This window comes from Equus caballus, chromosome 24, assembly GCF_041296265.1.
Source record: "Equus caballus isolate H_3958 breed thoroughbred chromosome 24, TB-T2T, whole genome shotgun sequence".
Lineage (NCBI taxonomy): Eukaryota > Metazoa > Chordata > Mammalia > Perissodactyla > Equidae > Equus > Equus caballus.
In genome coordinates, this window is record NC_091707.1 from 51,262,198 (window position 1) to 51,282,658 (window position 20,461).

General features: G+C 49.3%; 1 protein-coding gene across 3 annotated transcripts in view; it reads left to right on the forward strand.

Annotated features, from left to right (window-relative positions):
• The window catches only part of TUNAR (transmembrane neural differentiation associated intracellular calcium regulator), a 46,767-nt gene that overhangs the window by 23,829 nt on the left and 2,477 nt on the right, over positions 1–20,461 (forward strand). The window contains exon 1 of one of the 3 annotated variants that reach the window (XM_070249169.1): positions 19,391–19,671. The exons of the other annotated variants lie outside the window; for them this stretch is intronic. Coding sequence (XP_070105270.1) covers positions 19,483–19,671 — 189 coding nt within the window. The 5' untranslated portion in view covers positions 19,391–19,482. Of the gene's footprint in view, positions 1–19,390; positions 19,672–20,461 lie in introns of those variants that run through there. 3 annotated transcript variants of the gene reach the window in all.

Consider the following 20,461-nt stretch of genomic DNA (forward strand, 5'->3'; position numbering starts at 1 on the left):
TCATCTTTTGATGCTCAGAACTCTCCGTTGAGCCTTCTGACTCGCAGAGAAGAAACAATAAAATCCCTTAAAGGAAGTTCTTCACAGCCCTCCAGCTTCAGGAAGCCACTCACTCACGCAGGATGGAGACCCAGGCATTTAGCAGGAGCTTTCATTCATGCTTTTCTTTGTTTCATTTATTCAGCAAGTGTATATGAAATCTTTCTGTAAGCATAAAACTGTGCTACTTTCAAGGGGTGGGGAGGATGCCGTCCCTGCCCCCAGCTGGGTCTCGGTCTCCGCAGGCAGCGTGAGCTGGATGTCGTTCGATGGAGCCTGTGAGAAGGGCAGGGATGGCTGAGGACAGAGCCAGGGCCCAGAGGTGCAGAGGTGCAAGGCCCATTCCAGGGCTGTGGGGCCCCCATGGGCTGGAGCCTAGGGCAGCAGAGGACTTGGCCACTTGGAGGTTTGGGTTTCTTGTCTGACGAGGGGCACAGTACCTACCTCGCGCACAGGGCCGTGCTGGGGAGTGAAGGAGCCGGCCTGGACAGGTGGTGGGCACAGTGCCGGGTGTGCAGTACCACTTGCCCGTGTTAGCTGTTACCGTGTATGACAAGGTGGCTGAGGACCCCAGGCAGTGAGTAGTTCGGAGGACGAGTGGTGCTGGATTTCCGAGTACCATCGGCGTTGACAAATAGTTAATAGCAAAAGGGAGGGAGCGACACAGCCTTAGAAGGGGTGACCCCACCTGCCCCCAATCCCCATTTTATAGACAGGCAAATGGGCTCGTGGAGTGAAAGGCTGGCCCGTTGATGTGTAGTGAGACGACTAGGGGCAGGTGGCTTGTAAGTGCTTTTTGATTCCTTTTTTTTCAGCCTTTTTAACCTATCTTTTAAGAGCATCCTTTTCCCTGCTTTTTATTTTCAGTGATCATTTATTGATTCTCTCTTTTATCTTCTAACATAACGTTTGAGATGGGTGGGAGGCCATCCAAGAAACAGCTCCAGAAGGCGTGTGCTTAGCAGAGAAATGAGCAAGTGCTGTGTTGTCTGGCTCGGCTTGAGGACTTTCCGAGGGTCGGCGCTGACAAGAGACATTGCTCAGGGACTGCTTAAGGGAGGTGGCGAGTCCCGCAGCCCTGAGATGCTCCACCCGAAGTCTGGGCAGCCGTGCGGCAAAACTGTTAGAGAAGAGATTGAGTGTGCCCTGCGTGGCCAGACGGGAAGAGCCTGGGGAGTCGGGGCAGGGGGTTCTGCTTGTGCTCTCAGACCTCCTCCTGCAAGCATTTTCTGGGCGCCAGGCCCCATGTAGATGGTGGCGGTAAAGTTGTCAAAGGAGCTAGTCTGTTTTGATTAAGTCAGAAATGCCAATTAGGCAAATGTAGAATGTTGCAATTAATCGGATGGATTTGCGCTCATGATAACCTGTGGGTTGACGCCCCTGGCTCCTCACAGTGCCATTGTGGACAAATCACTTACCCCCACTGAGCCACAACTTTCTCTTCCGGAAAATGGGCACTTATGCCTTCATTCACAAACAGCTTGTCTCTGCAGTATGCTTGGTGTTGTTCTTGGCACTGGGGCTGCAGCAGAGGAAAAGGTTGCCGTCGTGTGGCTTATCTTCAAAGTGGGGAGGAGCAATGAAAAAATAATATACTTTTAAGTAGTGATTAGTACTTTGAGGACAATGAATAGGACACGTGGATGGAGAGTGACAAGCATGGGGACCTTTATAGACAGCTTGGCAGGAAGATTTCTCTGATGTTATGATCTGAGCAGAGCCTGAATGCTATGAGAGAGCAAGTCATTGCAAAAGTTTGGGCAGAGTGTGTTCTGATAGAGGAAACAGCAAGTGCAAAGGCCCTGGGGTAGTATTTTCAAGAAAGATCGAGTGCTAGTAGGTAGAGGAATGACGGAGAGGAAGGGAGAGTAGGAGGAATTTGGACAGGTGGGCAGGAGCTGTGTCATGTATATTTTTTCGGTTACTGCACCTCATAGCAAAATCAATTTTTCCCCCATTAGCTTTAGACAAGTATTAGATCAAAATTATAACCCTGAATTTCTCTGCATGTCAGTGGCAGTTTCTTCAAAAAGCCATCATCCAGACGGATGCTCTTTCCAGCCTGGACACAAACCCACTTGGAGAGGTCCATATGCAGAGATGAGATTTTTGTATCTCTGAGGACGGTAAAACCCACCCAGCTGTCTGGTCCTGTCGAAAAAATCACATTAAAATGCAAATGCTCCTGAGTAACTGAAATGTTGATGGGTACAGCCCTCCAAAGAAAAATATTCATGAAATACAGGCTGTCGATCCACAGCTAGCCGGCCGAGCTGTTTGCTCAGCAAGACCTGAGCGCTGAAAAGTCTCAGTTACAGGTGCTGTTCTGCTCTGTGCCCTCCGGAAACCCTGGGATCTCCCCAGGGGCGTTGAGAGATGGGGATGCACAGGTGCCCGGGAATCCTGAGATGCAGTGGGGGAGCCCACTTCTTAAAAGCACCTTCTGGCCACATCCCTTTCATATTCTAGCGGGAGCTCTCAGCATGGACCCTGGGGGCGAAGAATAGAGACTCATGCCTCACTGTGGCCGATGGGGAGGGGTCCACGTTCCTTCCTACTCCTTCTGTTTCTTCTATTTCTGACCTGATCAAGGTCTTCCAGCTGGATTTCCTTAAAAAGGATTATCCTTTTTCCTTGTGGGACTTAGAGCGGGAGAGGGGAGCATGCATTTCTCGTAAATATCCTTTATTTGCAACTTAGAGCCATAAAGAATCGTGGTGGAAAGAGAGGGAGAAACATCTGCTGGGCGCGGGGTTGCGTTCTCATTTAGTCCATATGACAATCATAGGGAGGTGTGGTCATCCCATTTTGTAGGTGGGGCAACTGAGGCTCAGAGATGAAAGAAGGAAGGGAGGTTTGTGGCTGCTTGCCAGGAAGCCATGTAATGGGGACTCCAGAGGGTGGGCTTGGGGCCAGCTGTGGGACCTGCCATGGGATGTCCCCTCCCCTTGCTGGGCCCACTTTGCTCATTTATTAAATGTGATGATAGAGGTCGGCCCAGCGGTGTAGTGGTTAGGTTCAGGCACTCTGCTTCGGTGGCCAGGGGTTCGCAGGTTCAGATCCCAGGCTCAGACCTAGCACTGCTCATCAAGCCGTGCTATGGCAGCATCCCACATAAAATAGAGGAAGATTGACATAGATGTTAGCTCAGGGCCAATCTTCCTCACAAAATAAAATAAAATGAAATAATAGTAAAATAAAGTAAAATGTGATGGTAGCACCTCGCCCTCTTCAGTTGTTGGGAGATTAAACCTATCAGTGGATACGAAGTGCTCAGACACTGCCTGGCCTCCAGGAAGCGCTCGGTAACCCCGGGGGCCCCGCTGACTGCTCCAAGTGTGGCTGAGATCACTGGCTGGCAGGAAGTGAGAGATGATATCATAGCCAGGCGGGATCGTCCTGGTGAGGGACAACCAGACTCATACCCGGAGACCCTGCTGGATTCTCGGGATCTGCGAGAACTTGGAACTGAGGGAGAAGGATTCCAGAACACCCCCTCCCCACACACAGTGCACACAGTGGACGTGAACCACAGACGCGGCACTTGGTCCACTCTCCTGGCCACTCAGGTCTCCTCTGCTTCCCTGGGGAATTATGACCCCACCTCACAGAGGAGAAAATTGATGCTCCTAACCTTTGCTGCTCCCCCAGAAGGCTCGGTCTGCCCATTTATCTCTCAGATTCTGCGGGAAGCACTTGCTGTGGCCTGTAGAAGAAGAACCTTTTCCTTAAGGACTGCGGACAAAAGTCTGTTGGGCCAGTGTTATCTATGGCTTCCTAACGAGCCAACTGAGAACTTCATGGCTTAAAACACAAGTTCTGTGATCTCTTGCGGTTCTGTGGGGGGACGGGCTCTGCTGGGCGGTTCTCCTTGGGGCTCCCCTGCACCGGAGTCAGGGGGTAGTTTTGAAGTCCCCTCTGTCTGCTGTCTGGTGTCTGGGCTGGGCGGCTGGCACAGCCGGGGGCCATTGGGCATCTCTCTCCACGTTCCTCTCCAGGGAGCCAGCTTGGGCTTCTTCACAGCAGGTGGTCTCAGGGTAGTCGGACTCCTTACAGGGTACCTGGCTCTCCCCAGAGTTGGGTGTTCCAAGAGACAGGAAGTGGAAGCTGCCAATCTCTTAAGGTGGGACCCAGAAGTGGCACAGGGTGACCGCCACTGAGTGCTGTCGCCCAAGGGACGGGGACATAGGCACCCTCCTCTCGATGGGAGAGTGTCAGCAGATTTGTGGTCATCCTTAATCCTCTGCAGCTGGAGAAGGAGGGTTAGCCAGATGCTGTGGAGTCTGAGTGTGTTTGACGGCTCGCTCCCACGTAACCGGAGTTCTGCTGGTTCCGTTAGAACAGATCGGGGGCCTTACCTGAGAGACACCTGGAGACAGGCCGCTTGGCCTGGTGAGTGGCTTAGGCAAGAACGTGTCTCTTTTGGGAGCTGGGAAAAAGTCCGTCTGGCAGACAGACTGAGGCCAGGCAGGCAGTCGACACTCAGGGTCCATGGGGCACGGGGCAGTGGGACGTGTGCCACAAGATGTGCAGAGCTAAGGGGCAGGGGGTGGGAGAGGTGGGGTGGACACAGGCAGCCTGACCCCCAGCCTCAGGAGCAGAGCTCCAGCCACCAGGCAGGTTCTGGAGCAGGACCCTTGTCCTTGGAGAGCGAGGGGCAGGCACAAAAGTCAATGGCCCGGGCCCAGGGTCTCCAAGCCAGCTCCTCAGCCAGGAACTCAGCCAGGCCTGGTCCTGGGAAGTACGTGCGGTGTGCACTGGCAAGGCCCAGGTGGCAGCCCTGAAAAGAGAATCTGAGGGGGCTGGAAGCAAAGGCCTTTGAGACTCGGCCCCTGAGAGATGGTGGTCTTGTGTCCTGATTGCTTCTGAGAACCAGAGTGGGCAGGGTCTGCAGAGGGGTGGCAGTGGAGGGCCTGCCCAGGCTGGGTACCCTGAAGGGGCTGACTATACACTCCTTCCCCTCAGGACTCCAGCCCTGCTGAGGACGTTGGATAGATTGTTCCCTAAGTTCCCCTCAATTCTGAGGCTCCTCATGACCCAACACTCGCCTAGAGCCTGTAACCAAAGGTCCCTGGAGGGTCTGGTTCAAATCCAAGACCCCACCCCTTAGCCTCTGTCCCCCTCCAACCCTCACAGAGTGATTGACGCTTAAGCAATCCCTTAAGTAGAGCCTTGCAAAGTCCTGGTGGGCTGGCATAGGTGTTTGTGGAATAACTGAATGATGAATCTAAGCTTTACCTCTTTTAATAATAATAATAATAATAATAATTTAGACTTATAGAAAAGCTGTCAAAATAGTAGAGTTTCTGTGTCCTGTTCGCCCAGCTTCCCTCCAGTCGCCACGTTGCATGACCACAGATCTTGCACGACCTCAGTGCAGTCAGCAAACCCAGGAAGTTAACACCATCCAGTACCACCAGCTAACCCACAGGCCACATTCAGATGTCTCCAGATCTTCCATCAATGTCCTTTTTCCCTTCCAGGATGCCATCTGGGACCCCACGTTGCTTTAGTCGTCGTAGCTCCCTGGTCTCCTCCAATCTCTACCACTTCCTCCATCTTTCCTTGTCTTTCGTGACCCTGGCACTTCTTTTGTCAGTTATTTTGTCTGATGTTTTGTCAGGATTGGAGCAAAGCTGTGCATTTTTGGCAAGAATCCCACAGAGGTGATGTTGCGTCCTGCTCGGTGCCTCGTACGGGGCTTCATGGTGTCCATGTCTTATCACAGTGATGTCGACCTTGGTCACTCGCTTAAGGTGGTCTGCCAGACATCTCCACCGTGAAGTTCCTGTCTTTCCTTTGTTAAAATGATAAATGTCTTGGCCTAGATACTTTGAGACCATGGAAATCCTGTTTCTCCTTAAACGTCCACCTGTTAGTTTTAGCATCCCTCGGCAGCTCTTGTCTACAAGTTACTAATGTGATGTTTACCTACTGGAGAGTTTCTATTTCCCTCTTTCTTTCTACATTTATTACTTGGAGTTCTACTGTGGGGAAGAACTGTCCCTTCTCCCCTGTTTATTTATTTCTGTGATTATTGATTTATATCACTGTGGACTCCTGGATATTCATTCTGTGAGTTATGATTTCATACTGTGGTTATTCTCCTCTCAGGTTGTTCCAGTTTTGATCTAATATTAGGAGCTCCTTCAGTTTCGCGCTTGTGTTTTTGACAAACCCTCTCCCCTTTCATCTTTTTTTTGGGCACTTCCTTCCTTTCTCGACTCACAAGATGTTCAAGGCTCATCTCGTATTTTCCCTTCCCCAACCCTGCAACCAGACGCTCTTCCAAGGAGCGCTGGTTCCTGTCCTTGGAGAATGGTGTATAGAAACCAAGATCTGGGTGCTATGTGTGCTCACTGCTACTGGAGCACCTTGCTTCTAGACCCTCTCAGGGGACACAACTCGCAATTACACGGATATGCGCTAACCCACGTGTGCACGCTCATCTGTATTTCTGCATCTACCTACCTATATGTTTATTAGAAACCAGCAGTTTATACTGATATCCCTAATTCTAGTCCAACAGGACAAGGTCCACTTAGCCTTCTCCCCTTTGTAATTTCTTTTCCTTTCTTTTTTTTTTTTTTGAGGAAGATTAGCCCTGAGCTAACGTCTGCCACCAATCCTCCTCTTTTTGCTGAGGAAGACTGGCCCTGAGCTAACATCCGTGCCCATCTTTCCTCTACTTTATATGTGGGACGCCTACCACAGCATGGCTTGCCAAGTGGTGCCATGTCCGCACCTGGGATCCAAACCGGTGGACCCTGGGCCACTGAAGCGGAACGTGCGAACTTAACTCTTACTCTGCCACCGGGCCAGCCCCTCCCCTTTGTAACTTCTTTCTCCAACGGTGAGAAACCCAGCTCTCATTAGCTAAAATATATTTCTTTAATTCAAGAATACACTAGAGTAGTTTCAGAATTGCTCACCCATACCCTGTGAGAAGCACATTTGCTAAGTAGATGCCAGCTTTTGTGCACAGTCCTTCTGTCTTCAGCCTTACACTATCCAGTCAACAGACTATTTTCCAAAGTCACTTAGGTTAGTTCTTTTCTTTCCCACCCACTCCAGTGTAGTTATGTTATTTATTTGTAATAGTTTGATCCGTTTGTAGTGTTTATATTCCATTCATGTTTCCCTCACATCTTGGTTGGTTTCATCACCTTTTTGTGGGTATATGAAAGGCATGCAAAACATTACAAAGCGTCTGAATCAGATCTCTACCGAAAGATGCACTCAGAGAAGTGCCACCCCCTCCTCATTCCTGCCAGCCCAGTCCCGTCCCCCCTTCTCTCCACCCCTTTCTCACTCACCTCCTCTGAGTAATCAGTCTCATTCATTTCTGATTTACTCTTCCTGTATTTCTTTTGTACAAATGAGCAGATTATATGTTTTATGGCCCCTTTCTTGCGTGCATTATAGCATACCATAAGTACTCTTCACTTCTTACTTCTCTAGTCTAACGGTATGTTCTGGAATTCTCTCCAAATCAGTTCACATCACTCTCCCCCATCCTTCTTCACAGCTGCATAGTACTCCATTGTGTGGCTGTACCAAGTTTATTCAGCCCCTCTCCTGTATCTGGGCATTTAGGTTGCCCCCATATTTTTGCATTTGCAAATGATGCTGCAGTGAATAAACTTGCAGGTGCATTTGTACAGAGCTGCAGGTTATGTTCAGGATAGAGTCTAAGGAGTGGGGTTGCCACATTGGCGAGTAAGTGCATAGGGAGTTTTGTTAGATGTTGCCCACTTTCCCCCAGCTAAGCTTTACCTTCATCCGTTGGAAATACCTGTTTGTTGTTGAAAGTCAACAATTTGAGTCCATCCCAAGTCAATTACAGATGAGGGCTGGAGCGGGAGGATGTATTTAAGGTGACACAGCTGACTGGGGGCCACGCTGAACCCCAGTCCAGCTCCCCAACTCCCAGGCTCCTTCCTGCTGCTCCTGGGAACTGGGGGTGAGGTCTGCTGGCAAGTGGGGTCCACGGCCATGTGGGGTGCATGGCCCAGCGGAAGCAGCAGGCAGGTGGGTGTGACGTTGCTGATGGGGGTGCAGGACGATGTCTCGTTTCCACTGCTCGGCCTAAGCAGCCTTGCCACAGAGCTGTCTGACGACTCTGCTCCTCGGGGAAGCCTAGGCTAACGTAATTAATTCTTCCCACAACTGAAAACCTTACTTGCATCTGAGCAAGGGAAATCCTGATTAATTTGCCCTAAAGGGTTAGTACAGGGAGCTGTTTCGTCCCCCTCCATCAGTGTTTAAACTTCCCTTTCTCCACACACAGTAAACAAAGCCTCTTTCTCATCAGACTTCAAGGTGGGAATGAGAACAAGCAACCCTCCCGAGGGCCCTGTCCCTTTTCATCTGGGTGCTCGCTCTTCTCGGTGACATGGACGAGCTGAGCCCAGGGCCATTGCCTGGGCTCTTCCCCAGGTAGGAGCAGAGCCGGGAGGTGAGGCTCAGGCTGTCCAGCTCTCTGAGTGCGACGCTTGTAGCTGTCGCCATTTGTGGACGGCGGACAAGAGAAAGAAGAAGCCGGGAGCTGGTGGAGCAGGAGAGCACTCTGTTCACCGCAGCCTCGGGGCTGCTGACCCCTCGCCCTGCCCCCCACGCAGTCCCCTCCCCGTACCCCTTCCCCCCACACTGATCAGCCCAGCCAGCCTGCCCACTCCAGCTGACCCTGCTTGGAGAGTCAGGGAAGATGGCACTCTCATTTGCCGCAGTTTCTCCTCACTGCCTGTCCCTTTATAGTGAGGTCCAGCTGGGTGGGCTGAGCTGGACCATCCGTGTCACCCATTCAGGTGACTTTGCCTCCCCTGACCTGGAAGCTGGGCCTCCCCAGGCTAGCTTGCACTCCTTCTTTTCATTCATTCATTCATTCACTCTCTCGCTCAGTGCCCTGAGCACCATTGGTGCTCCAGGCCAGGTGTAGAGGCTGGGGGACCTGAAATGAATCAGACTCAGACCCATCCCTCCCAAGAGCTCACAGTTTAGCAGGAAAGGACCCAGAGAAAGGACTGGTTATGGAATAGGGCAGGAGGTGTTCAGATGCAGTCTGCAGCAGGCCTTGACATAAGAAGGGGGCTCCGGAGATGCTGCCAAGCAAGCTTAGCCTGGAAGGATGAGCGGCAGTTGTCCAAGCCAAGAAGAGAGCATGAGCAAATGCACTGTGGTTAGAGAGCACAGAGAGCGGCATGCGAGGGCGGGCAGGAGGTAAGCAGTGTCAGGCAGTAGAATCAGCTGCTAGGTTCAATTTTGACCCAGTTTGGGATGAGTTCTGTGTTTTACTCATGGCTAGGTCCTTAGGCTCAATTTTAAATCTCAGTTCCTTTTTTCTAAAATGGGAATAACACTTTCGTCTGTGCCACTGCTACTGTATCCTAGTAGCCCAGAAAGGGGCCTGGCATATCGTAGGTGCTCGGTAAATATGTGTCGAATGGCTGGATGACAATACAGGGCTTGGCCTCTACCTTGTACTTGCTCATTAGCAGCTATGATGGCTGTCATCGTGTGTAGCTGGAGAAACAGTTACTGGCCACGTCATGTGCAAAGCCAGATCCAGCAACGTCTTGGCAATTAATGACAAACTGCACTCTACTTGTTAATCATATCATAGTCCTAATCAGAATTGTGAACCTTTGTTGAGCAGATTCAATACTTTACAGATGTCCCCTCTCTTCAATGGCTCCTTGGAACTCCTGGGAGTAAATTCCAGTCACCAGGGGTGTCCTGGCTGCCATCTCCCTTGAGTAGCCATTGAGTGCCCCCCCAGGCCATTCTGTGGCCGCCTGGGCTGGGCAGGGGCGCACGTGGAAGAATCTGTCCTCTGGAGAACTCTTGCCCAGCCCCTGCCGAGAACCGCGCTTGGGTGCAGGGTGTCTGCCACTTGGGGAGAGCTCCCAGCTGACTCCCTGAGGACCTGGAAGGCAGGGAGCGAGGCCTCTCTGTGAGATGTCGGCAGAGCCGGAGGCCACCTGGTCCAAGTGTTTTATCTTGGAAAACAAGTTACCACCTTTTACTTAACTGCGGTCTGATTTTAGGAACTAAAATTTATTGTGACGTGTTTGGTGTGTATAAAAGAGTGTAAATAGTGTATATGTATGGTTGGGAAAATGCGTATGAAATGAACATCCGCATACCCATTGCATCTACTGAATAAATGTGAACAAATTCCGAAATCCTTTGGCATGGTTTGCAAGAGCCCCTGTTCTGGTCTCTTCTTCCCCTGTGGCCTTGGCTCCTACCACGTTCGCCGCGATGCCTCGTCGTCCAGACTTGCTGCGGCCGTCTGCACATTCAGTTTTCTCTGCACCTGTCAGTCTTCTAACTAGGTGCCCTTCCTCTGCCACCATCGCCGAGCTGGTCCTGCTGGGCTTTTACATCTCAGCTTAGACACCCCATCTTCCGGGGAGAATTCCCTGCGTGCCCTCCCAGCAGGTTGGGACTCCCCATTTTGTGCTCCCACAATGCCCCGGGCTCACGTCCCCATGGTGATCTGTTTGTGTCTTCCCCTCACTGGGCCAGGAGGACCTTGATGACCAAAGCCCTTGTCTTTTATTTGCGTGTGCCCACTGCTTAGTGTGGGGCTCGGCTCGACGTGGGCACTCAGGGGAATTCGATGGAAGCCTGGGCCTCATGGTCCCCAGGGGGTGCTGTGTTTAGGCAACCACGGCACTCTCTTCTCCTGGAAGAAGTTGAGGCTTCCTTGACGCTCCAGTGGCATCCACTCCATTTGTCACCTGCATTTCTGCGTTTCTAGGCAGGAGCTCGTCGTTGTGAATAGGATCGGAACAAACCTTCCTCATCCCAAAGTATAGAAGTGTTCTTGAGATGGAGAAACACTTGGAATTTCAGCTGAGGCTGACCCACTCCAGAGAAGCCCGTCAGCGAGCCATGGGGAGAATTTGGAGGAAAGTCTCTCCCCTCCTTGTCTTGAATGTGTGATACCTTTCAGCACATTGGGGAGCACAGATTTAGTTCCAAGACTGGCATTATTTCGAAAAACAGGAATGAAATGTTTCCAAAGCAGACCCCATGCAGCCTGAACACCTCTGCTATGTTATGGAAAGGCTGTCGCGACCTTTATCATTTGTCATTCTCATGGCAGCAACGCCCCCTTTCCAGCTCAAATTCTAGCCTCCCAAGCAGAGAGATGCTGACACACAGATGTCTCCTTGCTCAGTGGCATTGAACACTTTCTTCTTATCACTTGGGGGGTGAGGTTCTTCCAGGATTGTAGGAAAACAGAAGCCCTCGGAGTTTTATCGTTTTACTTACATACACATGTGCTTTGAACATGAAAACAGTAAAATAACACAATCAACCACATTACAGAAAATTTCTGAATAGTCTCCCCCAGGCATTTTTTCCTGTACCAGGGAGGTTTTAAAAATATTATTTGCAGGGCCAGCCCAGTGGCATAGTGGTTAAGTTTGGCACACTCCACTTCAGCAGTCTGGATTCCTGGGTTTGGATCCCCAGCAAAGACCTACACCACTCATCCAGCCATGCTGTGGTGGGGTCCCACATGCAAAGTAGAGGAAGATCGGCACAGACGTTAGCTCAGGGCTAATCTTCTTCACAAAAAAAAAAAAAATTTTGTTCAATTCTAAGTGGGCCTGAATTTTAGTATTCTGTGGTTTTTTCCCTGTAGCATAGCATGAGCATCCTTCTTTATGCCTTTTAACTGCTGTGTGATGTTTCAGTGGGTCATGATCCTGTAGTATTTTCATTCCCTGTTTGCTGTTGACCACCAAGTGGTTGAAGGGACATCTCTGACTTTTAGTAAGTGGCCCTGAGAAATTGGTGTAGAGAAGGAGACTCTGCAAGCGAGCAGAGGAGCAAACTGCCAGGACGCAGCATGGTCCCTAAGACTGGACATCTCTCAACCGTGTCTTTCTACTAGGCTGGTAGACCTAGATATCCTAGCTGGAATTTGGGGCACCTTGTAGAAAAGATGGACAAATGGGGGCAGGAGGAGAAGGCAAACAACAGGATGATGGCATCAGGAGAGTGGTAATCAAGCAGCTAGTAGTAACCTGAGACCTGGTCAAAAATTGGGAAGTGAGTCATTTAGACATCTGCGTGGAGGGCGTACACAGCCAGTTTGTGGATTTTCTGAAGCTGGGAGGAGAGCGACTGTGTAGGAAGACGGAATCATCCAGGAACCATCATCTCAACAAGGTGGCACTGTGGGCGCAAGTCAGCCAGCTGAAACGTAATGAGATCCAAATGCACGGTCCTGTCGGGGGGTTCACACACTCCCTCCCTCTAACAGGGAGGAGGCGGGGCGGCTGTGCTGCATCGTGAATCCACAGCACAGTGTGGCCCGAAGCCGATGTGCTTATGAGCAGCATTGATGGGTGTGCTGCGTCCAAATGAGGGAGGGGCAGCCCTGCCCCATGGGGGCTGGGAAGACCTTTCCTGAGTAATGTTCTCCTTATGCGTGCTGTGATTTTAAGATGGGCCTTTCCAGGAGAGGCATTATGATTGCGAGGGGCTGTGTGGACATGGGGCAATGAGAACTAGCCTCAATCATCATCATCGGCATCATCACCATCATGATTTAATCATAGGAGCTGCCAATCATTGAGCTAGGCAATTTACATCCGTTATCTTTAATGCTACAAGCTAAGTATTACCCCCCACTTCACAGATGGGGAAACTGAGTCCAAAGGGGTGAAGCAGCTTGCCCAAGTCACACAGCTGCTAAACGAAGGAGCCATGATTGGATCCCAAATGTATGTGAGGCCAGAGTTGTTGTTTCTTCCCACTGAATATCAGTTTTTCAAAACCTGAGCTGTTGCCTTGCAGAAGACGACAAGGCCTTGTTTTTGTTTAGTTCCTAGTAACAGAAGTAGTCCCAGTGGGTGCACGCTACAGGGAGAACATTCTGTTTCAAAGCCAAGAACTTTGCTGACTGAGCCTTCGGCAGGTAGAATGAGCTGTCCGGACAGGGGGTAAGTTCGAACCACGGGAGGTATTCCAGGGGCCCGATGTACACTTCGAGCTCTACCAGGGGATCAAAGCTCAGAGGGGGAAGCAGAGGAAATAAACATGAGTAGCCCTTCTGTGCCGGTAAACGTTCTTTGGTTGCAGGCAGCAGATATTGGTAAGAAATGGGTTCTGACTGCCTTAAGCAAAAACACTCTATTTTTTGCAGAAAATGAGGTAGTTCATGGCATAGAAGGAAACTGTGAGCCCAGCTTTAAAAAGGGCAGAAGTGAGGCTGGCTCCAGGCATCCGGGTGGCAGCAGCTAATGGATCTCATTCAGGCTTTACAGTTGTCCCATCTTCTGACACCCTGGCTAAGACTGAGCTCCAGAGAGATTGTCGATGGGCTTAGCCTGATCCAGGCCCACCCCTTTGCCACCTTGATTGACAGCATCCATTAGAAAGATAATTTTCCAGAGGAAATCAAGACACTGATACCGAAAGAAGGACGCTGGGCAGGTCTGGTGGGCAGTAACCTCGGTGGCTGCTCGCCCTGACTGGCTGTGACTCCAGCAGCCACACTGAGCCCGGATTTCTGTTCCAGGGTCTCTCCAGCTGCCCTGCAGCCTCCACACCCAGGCCACACCCAACTCTGTATACTCCTGGGGCTTATTTTTCAAGATATACATTCCAATTAGTTAAACTATTAGAAACTCTCGAGTGTGTTTATCAGAAGCAGTCTAGCAGAGGACCCGTTTGCTGAGGACCATACTCAAAACCGAGCTGTCCATCACCTTGACACTCTAGGGGTCTGTGTCTTTCCAGAAAGGATGGCTGCCTCCTTGGTTCCAGGATGCAGGGGTGCTTTTGGCATTTAGCCTAGCTCTCAGTACCCTGAGTCTCTAGTACCTTAGTACTCTAGTACCCTAGGGTACTCTGGTACCCTAGTACTAGTCTCTAGTGTTGTGCTTCTTGTTGTTGTTTTTTATTAGTTACTACTTTGTTTTATTATCAGTATTGCTTTATTATTAATTAATTATTCAATTGTAATAATTATTAATCCATTAATTGATGTATTAATTATTGGATAGATAACAGAAGCCTGTTTAGAGAATGCCAGGTATAGAGAAGCAGCAGCCATATGCTCACAACTCAGCTTAAGAACTACTCCTGGTACTTCAGAGGTTCCCTGAGCACCGTCCCTAAGAACTCCATCCCCTTCCCTCTAACGTAGTAGTAATCACTGCCCTGGCTTTTGGGTTTGTTATTCTTTTGCGTTTCTTTGTAATTTTATCACACTCATAGCTCTAAACAACATAGTGTTAGTTTTCCCTGTTTCTGAACTTCATATAAGTGGACGCCTCCTCTCTGCAGCCTTGGCGGCATGCTTTCTCATGAGTCATGTTGGCGATTCATTCATGCCTGTTGCAGCATCTCGTTCCTTTTCACCGCTGTATAGAATTCCAGTGTATGAAGAAGTGACGGTAGATCCAGGCTACTGTGGATGGACATTTGTGTTGTTTCCAGCACGTCACTGATTCTGACCATGCAATCCATGAACGTTCTTGTCTGCGTGCCGTGGTGCCCAGGTGCAGGTGCATTCAGGGTGTGCCCAGAGGTGGGATGCCGGTCACCAGGGGGTGAGTATATTCGGCTTTACAAAATGATGTCGTCTCATTTTCCAAAGTGGCAGTAACCAAGTGGTACCCCTGAAACTGATGTTGAAGAGTCGCTGTTCACAGCCTTTGTCAGTGTGTGGTGGTTTTGGAGAATTTTTTAGCTCTTGACAATCTGATGGCCGTTGGGTGGTAGCACATTGTGCTTCTCTGATTACTGAGGTTTAGTTCTTTGTAGTTATTTACTCTGAGAAGTGCCTGGACATGACTTTTGCCCAATTTTCTACTGGACGTTTATCATTATCTTACTGACTTGATACTAACATGATATGACACATATGGTATGTCTATCATACATACGATAGACACATACATACCTATACATATATATACCCAGTTTATGGCTTAACTCTTCACTTTTTCATGATATTTTTTGATAAACAGAAGTATTAAATTTATTAATATTTTCCCTTATAGTTGGAGATTTCTGTCTTATTAAGGTATCTTTCCCTACCCCGGGGTCATAAAGATATTCACTTATGTTATTTTATAAAAGTTCTTAACTCTTCTCTTTCACAGTTGTCATAATCCATCTGGAATTGATGAAATACTGGTTCAATTTCCTTCACTTTTCCATATGGATTCTCAGTTACTCCAGCACTGTTTGTCCCAAGGCCCGTTTTCCCCCAGAGATAGCAGTATCCGTGTGTGTGTGTAGCTCTGTTTCTCTTCTTTTGGCCTCTTTGTCTAAGGCTTAATTCCTAAAGCTGTATCACAATTCTTGATGTCTTATGAGGCAAGTCCCCCAACCTCATTCTTCTTTAGTAGATATCTTAGCTATTATTGTCCCTTTGCACTTTGATATACATTTCAGAATCAGGCTGTCAGGTGGCACCCAAACCGTGCAGAAATTTTGACTCTAACTACAGTAAGTCTGTGGATCGCTATAGGAAGAGCTGATGTTTTTAGGATATTGAATCTTGCACCCCAGGATCGGCACAGTCATGCACTGCGTGATGCCATTTTGGTCAATGATGGACCGCATATACGATGGTGGTCCCGTAAGATTAGTACCATACAGCCTAGGTGTGTAGCGGGCTGTACCATCTAGGTTTGTGTAAGTGCACGCTATGATGTCTGCACAATGATGAAGTTGCCTGATGATGCGTTCTCAGCGTCTCCGCATCGTTAAGTGGCACATGGCTGTATGTCTTCTTTTATGTCTGTTAGTAAAGTTTTCTAATCTTCTTTATAAAGATCTTACACATTTTCATTAGATTTATTTCTAGATACTTTATACTTCAGCTACTATTGCAAATGCTAACTTTTTAAAATAAACACCTTTATTGTTTTATTGTGTGTTTATAACAAACCGCAAAACTCACCTATTTAAGGTGTACAATTTAATAGTTCTAGTACATTCACAGAGCCATGCAACCATCACCAAAATCTAAGTTTAGAATGTTTTTATCACCCCAAAAGAAACGCCGTCCCCATTAACAGTCACCCCCCCACCCACCCAACTCCTGGCAGGAAGGAATGAGCGAATGATGAGTGAATGAATGAATTCATGCCCGTGCAGCAGGCTTGGAAGGCCTGGCCCAGCCTTTGCTTTCTGTGTTATTTCCCCTCTCATCTCCTTTACTGCTCTGGTCTCCAGGCTGATCGCCCGCCTCTTTCCTTCTCCTCCACCGTCCTTCACCCTTCACACCCTCCACCAAGAAGACAGTGTTCCACCCACTTCTTTCCTAGGAAGCCCTCGGTAGCTCCCTTGGGAATCCGGCTGCACTCCCAGCATGGTTTCCAGGGGGAAGTGCAGGCTGATGACTCCAGCACCTGAGAAACAGACTTTTGGGGTTCAACTCTTCTGTGAGTCGGAACTGGGCTCCTCTGGGCCCTTCGTTCGTGCAGCGTCCTCAGAAAGTAAACATGGTCGACCTGATTCTTCCCCTCCGCTTCTTCCTGAGTCAGAGTCCTCTTGGGTTAACTCAGGGAAGAGGCTAAGCTAAATTAAGCCCTGAAACCCGGCACCTCTGTGACAGGCGCTTGGTTTTGCCTGAGTGACTGCGATGATGGGTCTTTGGTTTTAAGGGCAGCACTAATTGTGTCTCTTTAGACGGACCTTGGCAATCTATTCCCTGCCCTGCAAAGATGGGCGGATGCCAGATCCCTCGGCAGCACCCACCCCTTCGTCCAGCACACTTTTCCTAGGGACCTGGTCCCTGCCAGGCGCTGTGCCTGGAGGCGGAGATTCAACAGCTTGCCCCCAAGGCTGGAAGTCTAGCTATGGAGACTACCAGACACAAGAGACCTGTTAAAGAGATACCTGGTGTCTGTCCAGAGCAGAGAAGAGAGTGGGTGTCTATAGTACCTTCTCGTGCAAAGGCCGGGCCATGGGGTCACCAAAATAAAAGAAGGGATTGGTCTAGCACTCACAAACAAGCAAGCGGACACAACCGCTCTGAAAAACTGTTCAGCAATATCTGCTGAAGCCGAACACAGGCATACCCTATACCCCAGCAATTCCTCTCCTGGGTGTGTGCAGCCATTAGGAAATTGCACTCGTATAAATTTTTCATCAAAAGAAACTATTGCAAGCAAATATAGAACTCTAGTTAATACATGCATGCTGCAGTATTTAAGGGGAAGTGTAATAATATTTGCGGTTTACTTTGAAATGTGCCCAAAAAAGAAGATGGACGGATAGACCCATGGATAGATATCCAATAAAGTAAGTATAGTAACGTGTTGGTGAAATTTCGATGGTGAGGGTGTGGGTACTCACCATAAAGTTTTTTTCAACTTTGCTATATGTTGAAAAATTTCATGTAAATCATTGGGGAAAATGCATATGTATGTTTGCCAACAGACATGTACGAGAATGTTCAGAGCAGCATAATGGCCTCAAACTGGAAGCAACCCAAATGCCCATCAGCACTAACATAGAGGCATAAATTGTGGGTCTGTTTCTATAAAGGGATACTATTCACAATGAGCGTGAATGAGCCACAGCTACACGCAGCAATGTGGGTGAATGTCTCCAACATAATTTTGGGGGAAACAGCTAGACTCGAAAGAGGACTTGCTGTATGATTCTAGTTAAATAAAATTCACAAATGGGCAAAACTAACCCGGGGTGTTAGAAGTCAGGATAGTGGTCTTCGGGGAGAGGAGAGAAAGGGGTAGTGAGAGGCATGGGGCACCATGGGGGCCTTTTGAGGGGCTGGAAGATTCTGTTTCTTGATCTTTGTGCTAGCTAAACAGAGGTGAGCATGTATCAAGCTGTACACTTCAAGTGTGCACTTTTCTGTGTGTGTATATACATCGTCAAAGGTTGAACTAGGGAAAAAAGAAACAAAACCAATCAGATCTACCTAGAAGCTCTATCTGGTGAGCTGTGGGGGTAGAGACCTGCTCTAAGCCTGTCTAGTGAACCAAATTTGTGAAGGAAATCAAGCTTCGCTCGAAGATACTCATTCGTTCCTTTGTGCACCCGTTCATGTTGCATTAATTCCCCCAGTCTTCAGCGATTGTCTGTCTCTCCTTCACAGAGACAGCTATTTGCATGTACTGTTTTCGAAGTCTGGACTCGATCCACAGTGTCTGACCCAGCCCTTTCGGGGTTCCTGTGCCCACAGAGGGAGGCGTGCAGACACTTCACTCTGCAGCCACACTCCCCACCTTCCTGGATTCCTGTTTATGATCCTTCCTGGAGAGCTTCCTTGAGAAATCCTTTGACCGTGTGTAGTCAGAGTTCTCCAGAGAAACAGAACCAATAAGAGATAGATCGGTAGACAGGTAGATGGATAGATAGATGAGTAGATGGACAGATGGATAGATGGATGGATGGATGGATAGCTGGATAGATAGGTAGATAGATAGGTAGATAGATAGATAGATAGATAGGTAGATGGATGGATGGATAGATAGATAGAAGGGTGGGTGGGTGGATAGATGAATGGATGGATAGATAGGTAGGTAGGTACATAGATAGATAGATAGATGGATGGATGGACAGATGGCTGGATGGATAGATAGATAGGTAGGTAGGTACATAGATAGATAGGTAGGTAGGTAGGTAGGTAGGCAGATAGATAATAGATGGACAGACAAAGAGATTTATTATGAGAAATTGGCTCATGTCATCGTGGAGGCTGGCAAGTCTCAAGATCTGCAGGGTGAGTCAGCAACTAGCAGGCTCCAGAGAGCCGATGGTTTAGTTTCAGTATGGAGGCCAGCAGGCTCAAGACCCAGGAAGAGCTGATGTTTCAGTTTAAATCCGAGGGACAGGAGAAAGCTCATGTCCCAGCTCAAAGGACGTCAGGCCAGAGAAACTTCCCCTTACTCAGACCTTTTTCACTATTCAGGCCTTCCACTGATTAGACAAGGCCCACCCACATTAGGGAAGGGCCATCTGCCTTACTCAGTCTACCAATTCAGATGTTCATCTCATCCAGCAGCACCCTCATAGACACACCCGGGATCATGTTTGACCAAACGTCTGGGCACCTCATAACTCAATTAACCATCACAGCTCTGGTGCATGAAAAGCCTTCTGGCTCTAAAGTGCAACTCTCTACTGGAAGAAATGCGGCTGGGGGCCCTGGTCTGGCCCACAGCACATCCCGTCAAGTTGACAGGCTGCCGCCATCACCGCATATCGGTCATTTTTTGCATATGGTTTGGATTAGTAATCAGTGGAAAGCAAGGCTTCAGCTGCCCGCTGGGCCCCTGGATGGCCATGTGCATTGTCGTAGAGAATAAGAAATGATCTTGGTTATTGCAGAATGTATCATACATGCAAAAGAACTGCTGAAACAACCGCGTACTGCTTAAAGGATGAGGAGAAAAATGGGCACCCAGGTACCCCCCCCACCCCGCTTGACACATGCAAAATGAGCCGACGTTGAAGGCCTTTAGTGCCCCTCCCAGATGGCCTCCCTCTCTGCCCTCGCCTGGAGGGAGCCACTCTGCTGAATTCTGTGCTGATCACTCTCTTGCTTTTTATGAAAACCAAAGTATGTCTCTCCAGTGGACTCACCCTGGACCCACTGTGCACGTGCTTTGTCACTCCACGGTAAGTATTGGGGCTTCAACCACGGTGTCAGGTGGAGCCTCATTTCGTTCATTCCACTGTCATATGAAATTCCATCGTAAGGACGTGTCCATCTGCCCCACCTCGGGCACGTGTTCTGCTGGCTCCCAGTCCTCTGCTGCCACACGCGAAGCTCGTGGGAGCGTTCCTGCCCGCATCTCCAGGTGCCCGGGTGTGGGGATTTCTCTAGGATGTACAGCTCAGAGAGCAGGTGTCCAGCCCAGCTCTGGAACATGTGTCTCTTCACTTTTCTAGGTGATGCCAGGGAACTTTCCAGAATGATTACCAATTTATATCCTGCTAGAGGTTATGCGAGTTTCTCGTGCTGTTCCCCTCATCCCCTTGCCATCCTCTCTGGTCTCAGTAAATCGCCTTTCCCACATCCCGTCTGTCCGCCCCTGCGCACATCACAGCCGGCGCTCAGAACGGGGCAACGGCCACTCCCTCCCGCATGCTCCGGGCAAGCTCAGGGCAGCACGTTTCTTGGGTGTGACTCAGGACTTGAATGTGTGTAACATTCCCGCCGCGGGGGGAAAGCGCACATGTTTTAGTTGGATTGCTCTAAAGCAGCCTGCATTTCTGCTTCTAGGAAAAGGGATAAAACATGCTTAATAGAGTGAGTGGTGCCCAGGCCAGTGTCAGGACAGTCATGCTCTGCCATTTCCCCACGGCCAAGAGCCGTGTGTCCCATTGGATCCGTGGGTGGATTTTTTCTCCCACCTGATCTAGTCCCCAGGCAGGAAGTCACCTGGCCCTCCAGATCTCCCTGGCT